We start from the raw sequence: 16,294 nt of genomic DNA, 5'->3' as shown, positions 1-16,294 counted from the left end.
CAATAAAGTTTCCAGCCTGTCATAGCTAACATAGTGACCACATGATTTGTAACTGCCCAGATTGATACCCAGCAACAGGGTTTCAGAGTTATAACAAACACAAAGTGATGACTGCCAACTCTCAGGGCAAGGATGTTTATTGAGCTATCTTTCGCACAAGGCATGATGTTGTGGAGCGTTAACATGGAAATGCCTACAGGAAGGGTTTAACGCTGTCTGACATGGCTTTTGAGAGATCTCCAACCATCCCAGGAATCCAGCAATGTGGTACATCATTGGAATGCGAAGGGCGTCCCATGTAAGTCAAAACGGAGGACCATCCCATCGCATGTCACAAAGTCTTTCTTTGCCCTGGATATTAAGGGAACTTGCCAAAACCCTTTAGTAAGGTCAAGGGTGCTATAATGTACCTGGCAGGCCCCAGCCTTTCTATTAAATAATCCACACGTGACATAGGACAATCCTCAAAGTTGTTGCAGAAGCTTGCGCTGCTATTAAGCTTAAGGATGAGCACTATGGGACTTGAACATTCGCTGTTAAATTCCTCTATAACCCCAAGGGCTAACATATTTTTTTTGTACCTATTTTGAAATGTTTTTTCTCCGAGCTTCATGTACACAATAAGGTCTTAGCTTTACTTTGACATGAAGCTCAGTCACAATGTAATGGTAAATAACATTGGTTTGGTTAGGTAATTCTGAAAACACATCTGAATTTTTCTGCACGAGCTCCCACCTCTTAAATCAGCGAAGGAGACCGGGTCTCTGACATCTCAACCTCAGGTAAACCTTTTTTCTGCCAATACTGCTTGGGGTCGCTTTCTGCTGAGATCCTCCTTTTCAGGGTTTTTTAGGTTTACTTTGTATATTAAGGGGCTTTCTCTTTCTAGGCCGGTAAACCTGGTAGTTATCACTGATTTTGGTTTCGGATCTCATAGGGACCCTGCCACCAAAATGAAGACTTTGTTTCTTGGGTTAAAACTTGTAATTTTAGCAGACCATTTAAGAACTCTGCCTGTGTCTCTTGGGCGTACTGCATATGTTCCCAAACAATGTGTTTTGGAAAATGCTACTGTCCTAGTGAGCAATGTGTTCTGTTACACTTTTGTGAGGATTGGTTGTTTAACTACTCCATGACCGGTGTGTTCACCCCCTTACTGTCCAGGCCATTTTTCATTATTCAGCGCTGCATTACTTTGACATTTATTCAGTCATGCAATGCTGTATTGTATTTTTATTTTATTAAAAATGTTGGGCACAGATGGAGCATTCTTTTGGTGGTATTTAATCCCCACTGGGGGTTTTATTTTTTACTAAATAAAGACAAAAGTGCCAAAGCTAGTTGCACCACATACAAGCGATTTGAAGAGCTCCAATGGAACGCTTGTATGTAAACCGCCATTGTTGGCTGTTTCAAAGAAATTAAATATCAGATATATTCATATAATTGTGCGCGTGTACAAGGACGTTTTAAAACTCCCACGCGCATTCAAGAAGCTCCCGTTTGACCGTTTTATATACAACTGCCCGAAGGGAAGCTATTAAAGCTGCGACCGGTGCGTGGAGAGCTGGATCTGACTGCTGACTCCTCACCCCCACCGCCTCCTGTGACAGCGCTGGTTGTCTTCGCCCCCCACACTCTGCTCTCCCCTGATCTGTAACAGGAGGATGAGCGGTGTGGGAGGAGATACGCCGGCCATTCACTGCGTTCTCCTCCCACGGTGATTGGTCGCCTGTGACAGTTTCTCTCATCCCCCCTGGGACACAGAGCAGAGGAAAGAAAGAATGGATGCACCGCTATTTGGGCAGAAAAATGGCACTTTCTGCATTTTGTCAAAAGGGTCATTTTCGTGTGTGTGTGTAGACCCTTGATGTTTAAATCGGCAAACTGCACTGGCCCATGTCTGGTAAAGAACCACTGGTGAAATGGCCTAGGCTCAAAAACAAAAAATTTAATATACTGCAGCTTACCGCTTCCTAGATGTGGTAGATGCTTTTGTTACATTCTCCACAAAGAATATTTTCTGCAAGAATAAAAAATACCGGTTACTCTTGCCAGAAATGTAGTGTCCTTGTTACATCATGGTAGCTGGACAGAAAGCAAATCATCGCCTATGTAATGGAGATGAACAAAGGCAGACAATATGAAGTCCAGCCTGGGTGGCAACCATATCTCCCTTCATAGACACAGTGACAGAGAGAGCGTAGCCACAGGAAGGTATTTGCAGGATTACCAGGTAAAGGAAAAGCCTGAAGAAAGAACTGGTAAACTGGAAAATAAATGTTTATGGATTTAGATAGGCGAAGTTCATTTTCTCAAAATGTGAGACCGTGAACTTACCCACACCACTCCGCCCCCACAGTTCATACTTTTATGCTGCAAACGCTAGGCTATCCCTGCTTTGCAGCCAGTGTACGATCCTTACACCACAATGAAGACCGGAGTTAGTATTAGGCATAATGGCCACAGATGGTGAGCGCTGAATGGTTGGCATGGTCGCATGACAACGCTGACCAATAAGAACCGAGTCGGGGCCCAGGTCCCAGAAGTAAGAAGAGGTTTCCGGCTTGTTAGTAGCTTGTTAGTGCAGGAGAACAATATCTGTAGATGTAGCCACCAACACTGCTAGCCTTGGGGTCCAGCAATAGCATTTGAGACAGGTCTTCTAACTTGTCTGACCTACCTTCCCCCTATGGCCGGTGGGCATATGCCTGCTTCCTTTTGTACTTTAGCCAGCTGTTCCCGTGGAAGTAAACTCTACGAATATCCATTCTTGCAAAGTAAGGTAAATTCCACCATTGCATAACTTACATCAAGCAGAATTTTCTTAAGCATACAGCCTGAGAATTTCACTGGTTATGGTGGCCTCCACTGTGTCATGCACCATTTATTATAAGAGGTACAGATTATCTGTTTAAAGGAAATAAAAAAACACCTTTTGATGATCAGTCCTGATTGAGTGCTCGGTGCGAACATCTTGCTATTATCACGCTGTCACTGATTGATGATTTATCTTGCTTTAGGCTCAGTGTGAAATGAATGTAATACCTTTTTGTGGATCATCCCTCGCTCATTAGCAGATTGTTAGCAGATACGATGATTCCGTTTAGAGAAACGTCCTGTTTTTCACCACACATTTCATATAATAGCAATGCTATGGCAACTTAATCATAGAGAATGCTTCAGACAGATCTCCTGCATACCTTTGCACTCCAGCCAACGTCATTTCTGAAAAGTGAGTTTTAGCCATCACAGTTTAAGCCTAATATTAGCTTGTGGTTAACAACCTGATGTGGATTTAGCCGGACTGGTGGTGCTACTTACCTGTGTGTGTTACTAGACCTTGTGAAAGTAAATTGTAATAGTTACTGATTTGAAGCAGTTTTTTAAAAAAAACCAGGGTTAATTATGGTAAACATTACTCCCTAGCCCCCTCCATGTCATATTACATAGGTTGATGCTAGGTCGGATTTTATAAGCATTTAAAAGCAAGTAAAAGGATAAGCAGCAATTTTTAAATATTATTAAAGTACTGCTATGTGAATGAGAACATGTAACAAATAAAAAGTAGGTGTTATCCTAATTTGGCTGCAAAAATAGAACTCTAAAATCTGGCCCCGTTAACTTTGTCAAAGATATAAACCAGATCCATACATTCACAGACATACTATCTTTAATAGACGTTTAAATTAAGGACCTCTGTGTTGCAAGGTCACAGTTTTAGGCCTGGTTCACACCTAGGCGTTTTTGAGCAGTTGGAAGCACTTTTAAATGCCCAACACAAAAAATACCATGATTTTCATTGGCCCCTTTTATCACCTGAGCAGGATAATGCCAAACACCCAAAAAGATGCATGAGCTTCTTTGGGCTGTAACGGCCGTTTTTGCCCCATAGACTTCAATGGAAATACCCGTAAACACGCGTCAGGAGCATGTTGCACATTTTTGTGCGTTTGCACGCACATTCGTCCATTGCTTGCAATGTTTATTAAGCTGCCAGTCAAAACATGCAAATAACCGCACGCTGAACAGGCGCAAAAAACGATGCCACCTAGATGTGAACCCGACCTAAAGGAGTAAAACACCTTCCACAGTTATTTCTTTTTTTACGTGCATTCCTAAAGTTGCCATCTAGACAATTATAATTAAACCTCTTACCATTCCATTTAGTCGTTCCGAGCATATTCACTGTGCTTCTTAGAACTGTAGAGTATTTTATAGGTAGTATAGGCAAAATGTAAAAACTTTCATGATGTGCACATTATCCCGTCTTCCTTGCCACACCTAATGACAAATTGTAACCTAAAGCTTAGTTCGGTGAAATGTGTTAAAAACAGTGGCAAGGGGTCGGGGGTCTACGAGCAGTAAGGGTACGGACTGGGCCCACTTATGCCTCCTAACAGCGAGGCGATGTTTAATGAGGCATTGGAACTCCTACAGTCCCAACAACTATGAAAATTTTTACAGATCTTTCAGGGTTATTAAATCCTCCGGTTTATTTTTTGCGTATATGGCTAGCAAGCAGTAGATATATGCAAACACTTTTTTGTTAAAACGCTTTAAAAGAGGTTTAAACTTACCTGTGTCTTTGCCGCTACGCTCCCGTCTGAAAATCTGAAAAATCTCGGGCGGCTGCAAAGATCTTGGGGCGGACACATGCGCAGTTCAGATTTTCGGGCGTGATACGAGGAGAGACGCAAGGTAAGTCTATGGACAGCGTGCACCCGCATGCAGACACTGTGGGACATAAGGTGCCAACAAGGACAGAGGAGTCAGCGCTGGATTGGAGACCCGCAGCAGCACTGGAGAGAAGGCTGAAAACAGGAAAGAAGATGATATTAAGAGACATCATTTAAGGTAAGTGCTTACACTAACATTGGGGGGAGGGTGGAAAAAAAATTATACTTTAATGTCACTAAGTTTTTGTTCTGTAAAGAGAAACAGTTTTACATGGATGCATAAAGATGCCCGCTCTACGCCTTTCTTTTCTAGATGGAGGTACTTTATCAGTAGATCTTACTCTGTACCGCAAATCCAACAGATTATTATGCCCATTCGATATACTCAATGGTACTTGAATAACTATATATATATAATGCTTTGGGGTTTCTGCAGGCAGGCCGGCCATGATTAAGAGCCTCAGATGGGGGAGCTGCTTCAGAAACCTGGGTTATTACGTGCATTGTACGGGGGATAACTTTAGCTGATGGCATGTTCATTTTGGTTACGTGGATCATCACTATTCTTTGAGAAGTCAGGGATGTGATCAATGCTGTACTTTTTACCAGTTTGCGGAAGTGATGACTTTTTTTTGATTATTTTCTTTTGATTATTGTAAAACTGCTGAAAAATTTTAATTAAAAAAAAAAACACACACACACAAAAAAAGTAGGAAAACAAAATGTAAAAATTGTATATTCAGACTATCATAACCATTTTAATGATGACCGTTTTCTTGCTGTATGGCCTGTTAATTTCAGGGCACTTGAATAATTCTCTTTTTGAAATCATTGCAGAGATCTTCTTCAGACGTTAACAGAAGAAGAGCTCCACATTCTAGAACGGAACCTTTGCATATCGCAAGATATGGAGTTTCCGGTCCGGACTGACCCAGAAGTGCCCCCCGCAGTCTCTCCTGTCTTAGTCGCTGCCTTACCCTCAGAAGAACCACTTTCATCAAAAACTGAGATCACAGAGGTGGAACTGGCTTGCTCTATGCAGTATGATGAGCAGGAGCTGGAGCAGCTTAATATGATGGTCCACAGAGTAGGCGATGAAATGTCTTCTTTACTTTCTCCACCAAGTGTCTGTCAGTCACCTGCTCACAGGGCTAGCTCCAGCACCGAGGCCTCACCAAGCAGACGCCCTAGAGGCCACGATGATGAGGATAGGGTGTTCTTCATGGAAGACCTTGATGGAGCCTTGGATGGGCTCTGTAGAAGAAGAACCTCAGAAAATACAGGCGCCTGGGTCAATAGTTCCTGTTATATCCCTAAGCTGACTTCTCAGTGCCAAGACACCCTTGTACAGAATGGGGATGTGGACCATATTGATCCTTTGAAGGAACTAGAAAGCGATATAAGCAATAACAACAACATAGATGGGACTAAAATACTCATGTCAAGTGCTACTCTCCAGAACTCTTGCAGTTGTTTAGAGATGGCGGATTCACAGGTATACCTCAATGGCTGGGATGTGAATGGTGATGATGCAGAGACGGCGGAAATGATTGCTAACAGAACTGGCGGAATGAAAATCTCAGCAACTGTAATCTTCAACCCCAAATCTTGTGCAACTTCAGCATCTCCGGAAGCTTCACCAGATCCAGCCTGTAGTCACTCTGCTCTTTCTTCAGACCCTTTAACAAGTCATGAAGGGGATGAGGCCCACAAACTTAGCTTAGCAGCCACAAACTGCTTAATTAATTCATGTGTGTGTTGTGGTAGCTGTGACGATACAAGGGAGGATGGCTTGGAAAGCTTAACAACACTTTGCTCTCCGGGTAAAGTGATAAATGCTTCCTATAGCTTAATAAAGTCCAAAGAGATTGGCCATTTAGACAGACGAGAGTGTGCAGTGTCTGCTAAAGAGGTGTTGATTGAATCCCCCCCTGTTTTGCTACTAGAAAAAGACTCCAGTAGATCGGAGCAAAGACTCTCCAACTCCAAGTGCCTGGCGCATACCTCAGGTTCACAAATAGAGACGGACAGCGAGTCTGACGAGGCCATGGGGGTCTCAAGTCCGCAACTTAAGAGAGTGTTAAGAAGGAAAGACAATGACGGGAATAACGGGCAAACACATCAGACAGAAGAGGCTAGCTTGGATGCCACATCAAAGGAAGATCTTCTATCTAGCACAAGGTAAGAGCGCCTTGCTCAGCTTTCATTACTCCTTTGTAATTTCTTTCTAAACTTCTGAACTTTAGTCTTTTTAAAGAGCATAACATTGGGCCTTTTAAAAACATCTAACAAAAAAAAGTGCACAAAGAGGAAAATGAATTGATGCTCATTGCAATCTGTTTTAGCACTATAGAAAGGACATTTGGAAACGATTAGATGGCATGTGCGACAGGTAGTTTTCTTCTTAATGCCCTTTTCATACATCAGCTCCATGGTTTTAAACTGAAAAATGTTAATTGCAATTGGATAGAAGCTAATGTGCCATCCGAATGTTTGTGTCCACCTCCTCCTTTCCATCATGGTGACTTATAGCGCAGCTTACACAGAGCAAAATATAGGAAACGTCAGTTGCTTTATACAAGCTTTTTTTAATTTCAGATCCAGTCACGTATGACATGCTGAAAATAAGTAGCAGTCATATACAGATCCTATTTTTATTTTTTGGAGAGCCATTTAAAAATATCTATGATATTGCTTGGGGGTAAAGCGGGTATCCGGCTAAAAAAAACAAACTAGCCCTCAAATATAAACTGCATCAGCCAAGATTTGTTATGGTAGGTGTTGGTGCCAAGAGCTCTGTGCTGGTATCTTATGGCATGGAGTTTTTGGCTAATACAAATGTGCCCTCCAGTGGTCAACTCTCATTCAAATTCTTAAACTAACCCCACACTGAACTCCTATCCCCTAACTTGACCCACAAGCACTTAACCAAGATCACCTATCTTGACCTAAAAGCGGACCTTTACACTCAAAAATATAGTTCTACCAATGCATCCCTCTATGTATGAATATTAATAATAACATAGACATGTCAGGTGTAAAATGCTGTGATTGTGATATACTTACATTGAAGTTATTTGCACTTTCGAAGCAGGAAGTGAATGCTCTGCAGTTTGCCAACGCAATGCACACTGGGGATTGCCTTGTCATCAGCAAAGCATTGCTGGAAAATCTCATATGTAATCTCATGAGATCTCAGGGAAAGGCATTTTCCTCCCCTGAGATGATGGGCATGGTCGCATGTCTAGTCAGATGTGCCAGAAATCCAGGAAGTAATAGGAGAGCTAGTAATCTGCCCTTAGTAAACATGGCCACTGTCAGAAGAATGGAAAAGAAAAGAGAAATGCGGTATGCAAAGAATACAAAGCCGGCATTTATCTAAAAGTATGTGTTTGTAGATTGTCATTACTAAACATTTGTTGTTGTTTTAAAGATCTGGGTAAAGGTCCGCTTTAACACTTAGCCTAGGTTCTTTAACCTCTCACTCCTAATACCTAACCTACCCTTTTATTACCGAAAATGTTTCATCCCAGAGTCTAAAACTAATTTATCTCAAGTCCTAACATTAAACTTACCCTTTGTTTTATTACATAATCTTGTCTGAAGCTGGGACCTAATCCTGACGTTTATTGCAGACTGGTCTCAGAAAAATACAGCAGTGCCAAGCTAACCGAGACTAAAGCTAATGCTCGGATCCAAATTTGTATATGTGCAGATTTGTGTAAAAGCCAGTGGAATAACAGAATTTGCATTGTCACCCAATCTTGCTCTTTTATTAGATAAACTGGGGTGATTAAATTTCACTGACCTTCAGGTGCAAACATTAGTCCTTCACTACTGATCACTTCTTGCAGAAGCCCAAGTTTCCTGATAGTTGTCTTCCAAGAACATGCTTTTGTTGTTTTTACCATTTGTGAATAAAAGTTTTATATGCAGTTGGCCTAGAGGAGATTCTTGATTCTAGAGGGAATATTCACTTTTTTTCCCCGCTACTATTGACATTACCTGCATGTGCAGTAAATACCATATGGCGATTATGTACCTGGCGATTATGTACCCGGTTAATGTTTTTACTGAGAGGAGGCTCCCTTTGGTGTGTTTTCAATGGCTGCTTAGACAACGGGTGTTTTCCATGTGGCTCTGATCTGGATTCTTTAACGTTAGGGAAGCTCTGTTCACTCCTTGCCTGTACAGGATACCTAATGTCATTGCTTGGGGTAGACTCAAGTCAGGCATGGTATTCAAAAAATCAAGCACTCAATATATCCCAAACAGTTCAAATCCCAATTTTTTACGCCACTTAGCTCCCAGGCAATTTGTTCGCCAAGCCCTGTGTCACCTGGAAAGAAATAGGCTGACCACATTATACATTGTTTAGCTATTACAATTAAAATACTCTCTTCACACTATTATTGGTACTTTATTTTTTGTTTCTTTTGTGCACTTTATTATTTGAGTAACCTACTCTATAATAAAAAAAAAGGACACGTACATAGATTTTATTAGCTATTTTGGCTTACCAAAATCCACCCCAACGCAGGGTTTTTATGTGTTCTGATTTTCTGTTCTCTCTAGTATTGTTTTGCTATCTTTTTATATTTTTGTCATGTGGTTTCCTAATCTTATATTGTGTACTACTATAGAATCTTTTTTTTTTTTTTTTTTTTTTTTTTTTTTAAGAGTAATCATTTTTTTTATTTCCCCTTCCCTGTATTTTTGCTTTTTGAGAAGTGACTATGGCATTTAAGTTAGGTTTTTATTTTGTGTGCTTGCAGCAGACTAGGTGTAACATTCTGGTTACTGTGACAGAATGATAAATCGGGAAGCTGCCTTCTCAAGTATCTCTGGATGCAATGTCCTTTTTTTTTTTTTTCCTTCTAGAAGTTTCATGTGTAGCTAGAAATTTACTTTTATTTGCTTTGTTTTAATAATGCAGAAAAGCTGCCAGAGCTATTGAATGCTGGAACTGCTGGTTGTACTTTTCTGAAGCTGGAAGTACAGTAGAGCTGGTTGTGGCCAGTATGACACCTTACCTGCAGTGTGGACTCTACTACATGTATAAAAAAAAAAACACCTTCTTGAAATGGTCTACCCCAAGAAATGGCGAAAGCAAGCTGGCATATGCAAACATTGTCTAAATACAAAAGCTATGTGTATTCTTAGTTGAGTCACGGTGTACTATGCTTATTTTGTTCTGGGTTTGTGTAGTAATCCAATAGGGAATTTTGCCTCAATGTAGGAACTTCCTGTAATAAAAACCGATCACTGCTGCTCTTTTTGCAGAGTGACTGGTCTGGTCTCTGCCCCCCTCCTTTAGTTTTCTGCAGACAGCCCGTTGTGGGTGGGCCTGTTAGGTCCCACCCACAGCTCTGTTCTCGACACAGGATGTGCGTGATACTCTGATGGTAATAGAAAAGTACCAAATTAGAGGGTCAGTATTAAGAGGCCTTATGTAGATATCCCACATCACACCTGACCGATGTACCCCTCATAATGTGAGTGGTGGAGTAACTCTGCAGAAGGCACCACATAGATCCAAGAAGAAACTAGCACTATGTCTGATGAAGGGACCAGACCCTGTGTCTATTCAGAAAGCCAATTTTCTGACATTTTGACTGAACGTCAATAAAGGTGTTGTTGGTTGAAGAGCCATTGGTGTCTTGGTGACATACTTTCTTCTAGTGTTAAGGGGCCTCTCATCCAGATTTCCCGAGCTTTGGTGAGCAGTGTAGGAAGAACATTGTGGCAGACACGCAAGACGGAGACCTACAATAAAACCAGAGCAAGCTGAAAATGGGGTAATTTTCTGCACTATGCAAATAACGTTGTTTTGCTTATAACCTCATAAATTGGTATAATATACACAGTTGTGTGTTTATAAATAGCATGCCCTTCAGATGGATACATAGAATTCAGGGGAAAAACGCATAACTCAGAATTTGTCCTAGATTTATAATGTCCTTGTTATAATTCAAAGGGGAGCGATAGAGACGATAAAAGTGGATAAAACCGGCTAGTTGGTAAAGATTGTATTCTGCTTATGCTGCAGATAGTAAAAATGTACCCAAGGAATGCATTTCATAAAGCTTCAGGCTAGACCAGTGGTGGGCATCTCTGACCCTCCAGCTGTTGTGGAACTACAATTCCCTTGAGTCATTGCAAGACTGACTGTTGGGATTTGTAGTTAAAGCACAGCTGGATGGTCGGAGTTGCCCACCCCTAGTCTAAACTCGGATTTCTCTATAGTGTGCTGTGGCAGAGCTCTCTAAATAGAATATATTTACAGTGTCAGATTTCTGAAGCTGGGCAGCTGCTTGTGTGTATATAAAGGCCAAATGCTGAGCGAAGTTTGGCTGGTTCCTAATAAACCAGCCATAATTTGCTGTGTGGTTGACTCTGTTGATGGCCTTCTACCCAATATCCTTTTAATCTGAAAATGGAAAGATCCAGGTGGAAAATTATAGGCTGAACACTGACTACAGCCATTCTGCTGTAGTCACTGTTTCGGTATTCTGACAGCGGCAAAGAAATAATAAATTAAAACTTCTAAATTACAAAAAAAAAGGCAGCTGTAAGCCCAGATTTACAACTCCAGCATTTTGTAGCTCAAAGCTCCAAACCGCTCAACAACCATATCCCATTTTGCCTGTTCACATGTGATGCTCCAGCGCGGGAAGCTCAAAAAGATCAGCTACTTCTGAAGCAAAATGGGGGTGTTTTTGGCCACGAAATCTTCAATGGAAGCACCTAAAAATTAGTGTTTTTCAAGGCTAAAAACCATCTTCTTGTACCTAGCTTTCCATTGGCTAAAATAAAAACACTCAACCCTAAGTACATCTGAAAAGCCCAAAAAGGCACAAATAAAATTGCTTCACAATTTCCCTGTGAATGCAGCTCATAAAACTTTTTTTTACTTTTATTCATTGGTTACTTGACCGCGCTGGTTCTTGGCCCATTTTCTTTTCCACAGAGCGGGGAGCGTAGCTACATTTATTGAGAGCAGCAGCATGTGACGGCTCTGCTACTCAGCTCAGCTATGGTGTTGACAGCAAGGCTCCTGGTAGGAAGTGCTGTCAATCAAGCCAAGTAGACCTTGGAAGGGGGGTGTCACTACCAGGCTGACTACAGACGTGTCCACGTGGTGTCCTGTAGCTCTGATTACAGGGGTGGGGAAATTTTTGAAAAAACGACTTGTCCAAGGACTAAAGCGGGGGCCGAATCTACTTGTCCCTCATGACAATCTACTTGTCACAATACAAAAAAAATAATTTTAACCAAAACCGTGTTTAGCAGTGCTAAGAAGCGCTTCTCATTGGTCAGTGCCGTCAGGTGACCACGTTTACCAATGAGTGCTTGCAATGTGCGAGCGAAATTCAGAATACATGGAACAGGTACAGATAGTACACCCATACTGGTGGGTGGGAAGGACCGTTTGCCGAAAGGTAAGTATAGTGGGTGTGAGATTTGTGTGGGTAATTCCATTTTCCCAAATTACTTGGGAAAGTGAATATACCCTTTAGGGTTGGTGCAGACTTGGGGATTCCTGGGACATGCGATCGTATGCGGTTGCATACAGCGGTTGCATACAGCGGTTGCATCCGCATGTATGGGGTTACATCTGCGTGGCAATCGCTGAAAAAAAGGTAGATGTACCTATTTTCACGACATGCACCGCGCAGTGTTTTCAACCGTGATCGTGTGGGATCGCCTGGGCCGTATTGCAGCAGGAAAACAGGCAATCTGCCTGGCACGACTTGGTTGCCAGTAGAATAAAATGGCACTGCCAGCGTGATCGGCAGGGGTGTGCGATCCGTGACTGCCGCGAAACCGAGCGGATGGCTGGGTGATCACGGAATCGCATACCACCACCAATCGTGCTGTCAGTGCCATTATTTTCTAATGGCACCCCAGTTGTGCCAGGCAGATTGCGTGTTTTCCTGCTGCAATACCGCCCTGCCCGTGCGGTTGCACATGATTGCAGTTGAAAACACTGCGCGTTTATTCGCATGCAGATGGGGCAGCTGGGCTGGTTTTCATTTTTTCGATTTTTATTTATTTTGTAACATTTTTTCATTTGTTTTATTATTTTTACTTAATCGCCTTTTTATTTTTTACATTTTTTTTGTTTTTACATATTTTTTTTTTTTAGCTATTTAGCAATACAGTTAAGTTTTTTTTTTTTTTTTATCACCCAGGGGATAATAAGCATTTGGAGGTGACAGGTACTCTTTATTGACCCTGTCACCTCCAACACAGGCGTTCTAGCACAGCACTGTGCTAGAACGCCTGTGACAGGAATGAGCAGCGGCCGTCGGAGACAGAGGCTGAGGGAGGTGACAGAGCCTCAAGTTATTTGATATCTTCTGCCCCCATGTGCTCCAAGATGGAGACTCTCATAGTTTAGAGTTAGGACCGCACTATAAGAGGTGCCTTGGCGCGGCAGTGCGGCTTTCACATCCTCTGCAGACGACGTGTATCCAAACCTCTGTCATTCTTAGTGGTGAGACAAGTTGTTTTACATGCTGGTTTGTGAGTGTGCCATGATGCCTAGGTGACAGAGCCTGTCACAGCTCCACCGCCCGGCTCTCAGCGCTCCGCTGTCAGCGCTCCGTCCCCGCTTTCGGCGCTCCACGCCCCCCACTCGCAGCGCCGCTCTCTGCGCTCATTTCATAAAAGAAAACCAGCCCTGCTACTTGTCCGTAGCAGGGCTAAAACTGTGAAAAAAACACTTGCCCAGCGCCCGGAATCACATGTCCCGGGCGTCGGTTGATACGAATTCCACACCCCTGGATTAGAAGCGGGGGATACATCTGCATGCTGATATGTAATCCTTTTGCATTCATTAGTTAAATCTTTTTCTTTACTTGCGATTTATTATTTTTCCATTTCCTGGTTCTCTTGGGCATTAGTGATGTCATGTGCCCATTACTAGGCATTGCATCCTGGGAAGGTTACATCAGCAGAATATTTCCTCCCATGAGATGATGTGCATGGCCAAATGTCCTAGTCACATGTGTCAGAGTTCCAGGAAGTAAAGGGAGATTGATTCATCTGCCCTTAGGCCCCATTCACACCTATGCGTATTGTAATATGCGCGTCTGTCGCGCGGTTTTTTACCGCGATTCGCGGTAAAAAAGTCGCGCGATTCCAAAGGCTACTTGGCAGTATACAAATGGAAAACGCCCTACAAAACGGACCAATACGCAGCAAAAACGCTCCGGGACCTTTTCATGCGTGGGCCGTTTTGTAGTGCGTTCGGGACGGGCGGAAATACGGACAGGTGGGAACGATACCATTGACTACAATGCTATTTATTTTTTTGACAGTTTTGTAGAGCGTTCATCGAGCGTAGGACGCGCTACAAAACGGTCAGGTGTGAATGGGGCCTTAGTAAAAAAAAAGAAAAATAAGGAATGCACCAAATTTAAAAAAAAACACAATTATCTATAAGTAACTGTTAGAACTGTAGATTAGAAATGTTTAGTAATGACAAAGGTGCCTGTGTTGTAATTTCAAAGATATGGGTAAAGTCCCTCTTTAAGAGGACTGGTTCACTTGGATCACCAGGTATTTGCTGCCCAATGTTAATGAAAAAGAACATGCTGAAGTTTATTTATTAGAAAAAGGAATGCATTAATCCCTAGAAAGCTTTACATACACTTTAAGAGCCTGATATAGCCCCTAGCAACCAACACCCTTCTTTGAGTTATTTCCCAAAGTAGATTGCAACCAAGAAGTTAATTGTTTTGGATGGCTCTCTTTATACATTATGCCCTATGTGTTTGCAATTTTTGCTCTGCAATGAGCAGATCCGCTCAGGTTTCTGCACACGCATTGCAGTGGGTTTTGCCACGTTTTTGATGTGTTACGGCCCGTTTTTGGTTAAAATGTTTTTTTTAGTTTAACATGGGCTTTCAGTGCGTTCCAGGCATTTGCATACGTTTTTGATGCGTATGCTGATCCAGAGCAGGTAAAATAGGGCCTGCTGCAGTTTTTTCACCTGCTCTGGAACTGCACGCTGCGATGTGAACTGGAGCAAAAAATACCATTTGGAATACATTGGATGCAGTTTTGATCCGGTCTGCAACTGCTCTGCTCTGCACCTGCTCCGCGCTTGGTGTGAACAAGGCCTTATCGTGCATACCAGATTTAATTTGTATCAAACTATGAGCACTTCGGGTTGCCAAAAATTCTTAAAAAAATTAAAACAATTATATTCTTCCCAGCAGCACAATGATCTTTTTATGTTTATTTAGCACATTACTGTATACATGATAAATGATTTCTGAGAGACACTGCATCATCACAGCTCTACAGGGTGAACTTACAGCATGCTCATTGCCCATGTAGCATGCATAAACTTTTTATTCAAGATTTTGAAAGGAAAATGAAAGCCAAGACAGTACATTGAACCAGATATAGAATGATCTCTAACGTTCGATGTACATATCAGGAGATGTATAAGGCCATTTACATGGGCATGCACTGCTGTACATTGTACATGTCTGTGCAGAGGCCTATGCCCGGGAGGGACAGGTGCTGCATGCAGCCGTCTGTACATCTTTAACATGACGACATAGCCACACGCCGACCCGAACTGGCACATCTGTACAGATGCTATATGCAGCACCTGTCCCTCCTGAGCGTTGGTGAGCTGAGCTAACAGCTGTGCACGTCCGTGTGAATGAGGCCTCTAACATAGTCATGACAAAATTAGAAGAACCTAACACAATGACTGAAAGGTGAAGTATCAGATGATACCAGAGTACAGGTCAGTTGTATGACCTGTACTCGGAGTCCTACATTTTTTTTCTGCAGCCCCTGTAATGAATAGGATGCCTCTATACTGAGTGCTCCTGTCTATTCATAAACTGTGTATATAGTTACTATGTCCACAATCAAACAGGAAGTGATGTAGAGCACATGCTGTTCATTCATAATTGGGGACACAGTAAGCGTACTATGTCCTCATTTACAAACACTCGGTGATCGCTGAGTGTTTGTATGGCGGTCTCCATCCTGACTTGCCTGTCACAGGAGGCTGAGCGGGTGGTGTGGGGTGGAGATCTCGGCTTCCCATGACGCCGCTGACAGCGGTCTCCTCCTGCTCCGCCTCCTGTGACACCGCTGACTGCACTTTCCTCTCCGCTCAGCCTTTTGAAAGTTTGTGTCAGGGGGGACACAGAGCAGCACCCAGATGGGAGGAGAGAAACTAGAGATGCACTGCTTTTTGCCCAAAGTACCATTTTCGGCTAACATCCCTAGTTATGACCATAGAGAGGTGAAGTGAATAACACTCCTTACAGTGGCACCTGGAAGTGGGTGGGATATATTGGGCAGCAAGTTAACACTTTGTCCCAGAAGTTGATGTGTTAGAAGCAGAAACAATGGGCAAGCACAAAGATTGTATTGTGTTTTTATGTGCACTAACATCTAAACAATATTAATTTGATAAGCATTTGTGCAAATATCATGCAACATAGAAAAAATGTTGACTTCTTCTTTTATATATTCTACAGGGCTTCTCCTTTTAGAAGATGTATAATGCTGTGGGGGTTTAAAATACATTTCTATCCAAAAATTCAGTTTTTAATGTGGGTGTGAAATTAAAAAAT

At 42.3% G+C, this 16,294-nt stretch overlaps 1 protein-coding gene across 2 annotated transcripts in view; it reads left to right on the top strand.

The window, feature by feature from the left end:
- The window catches only part of ZFYVE28 (zinc finger FYVE-type containing 28), a 173,751-nt gene that overhangs the window by 123,950 nt on the left and 33,507 nt on the right, over positions 1 to 16,294 (top strand). For both annotated transcript variants that reach the window (XM_018563274.1, XM_018563275.1), the window contains exon 8: positions 5,517 to 6,860. In XM_018563274.1, the coding sequence (XP_018418776.1) occupies positions 5,517 to 6,860 (1,344 nt within the window). The remainder of the gene's footprint in view (positions 1 to 5,516; positions 6,861 to 16,294) is intronic.

This window comes from Nanorana parkeri, unplaced genomic scaffold (assembly GCF_000935625.1).
Source record: "Nanorana parkeri isolate BGI_ZX_2015 unplaced genomic scaffold, ASM93562v1 scaffold647, whole genome shotgun sequence".
Classification (NCBI taxonomy): Eukaryota; Metazoa; Chordata; class Amphibia; order Anura; family Dicroglossidae; genus Nanorana; species Nanorana parkeri.
The sequence above is the reverse complement of the archived record's forward strand: the minus strand, read 5'-3'. Positions and strand labels throughout refer to the sequence as shown.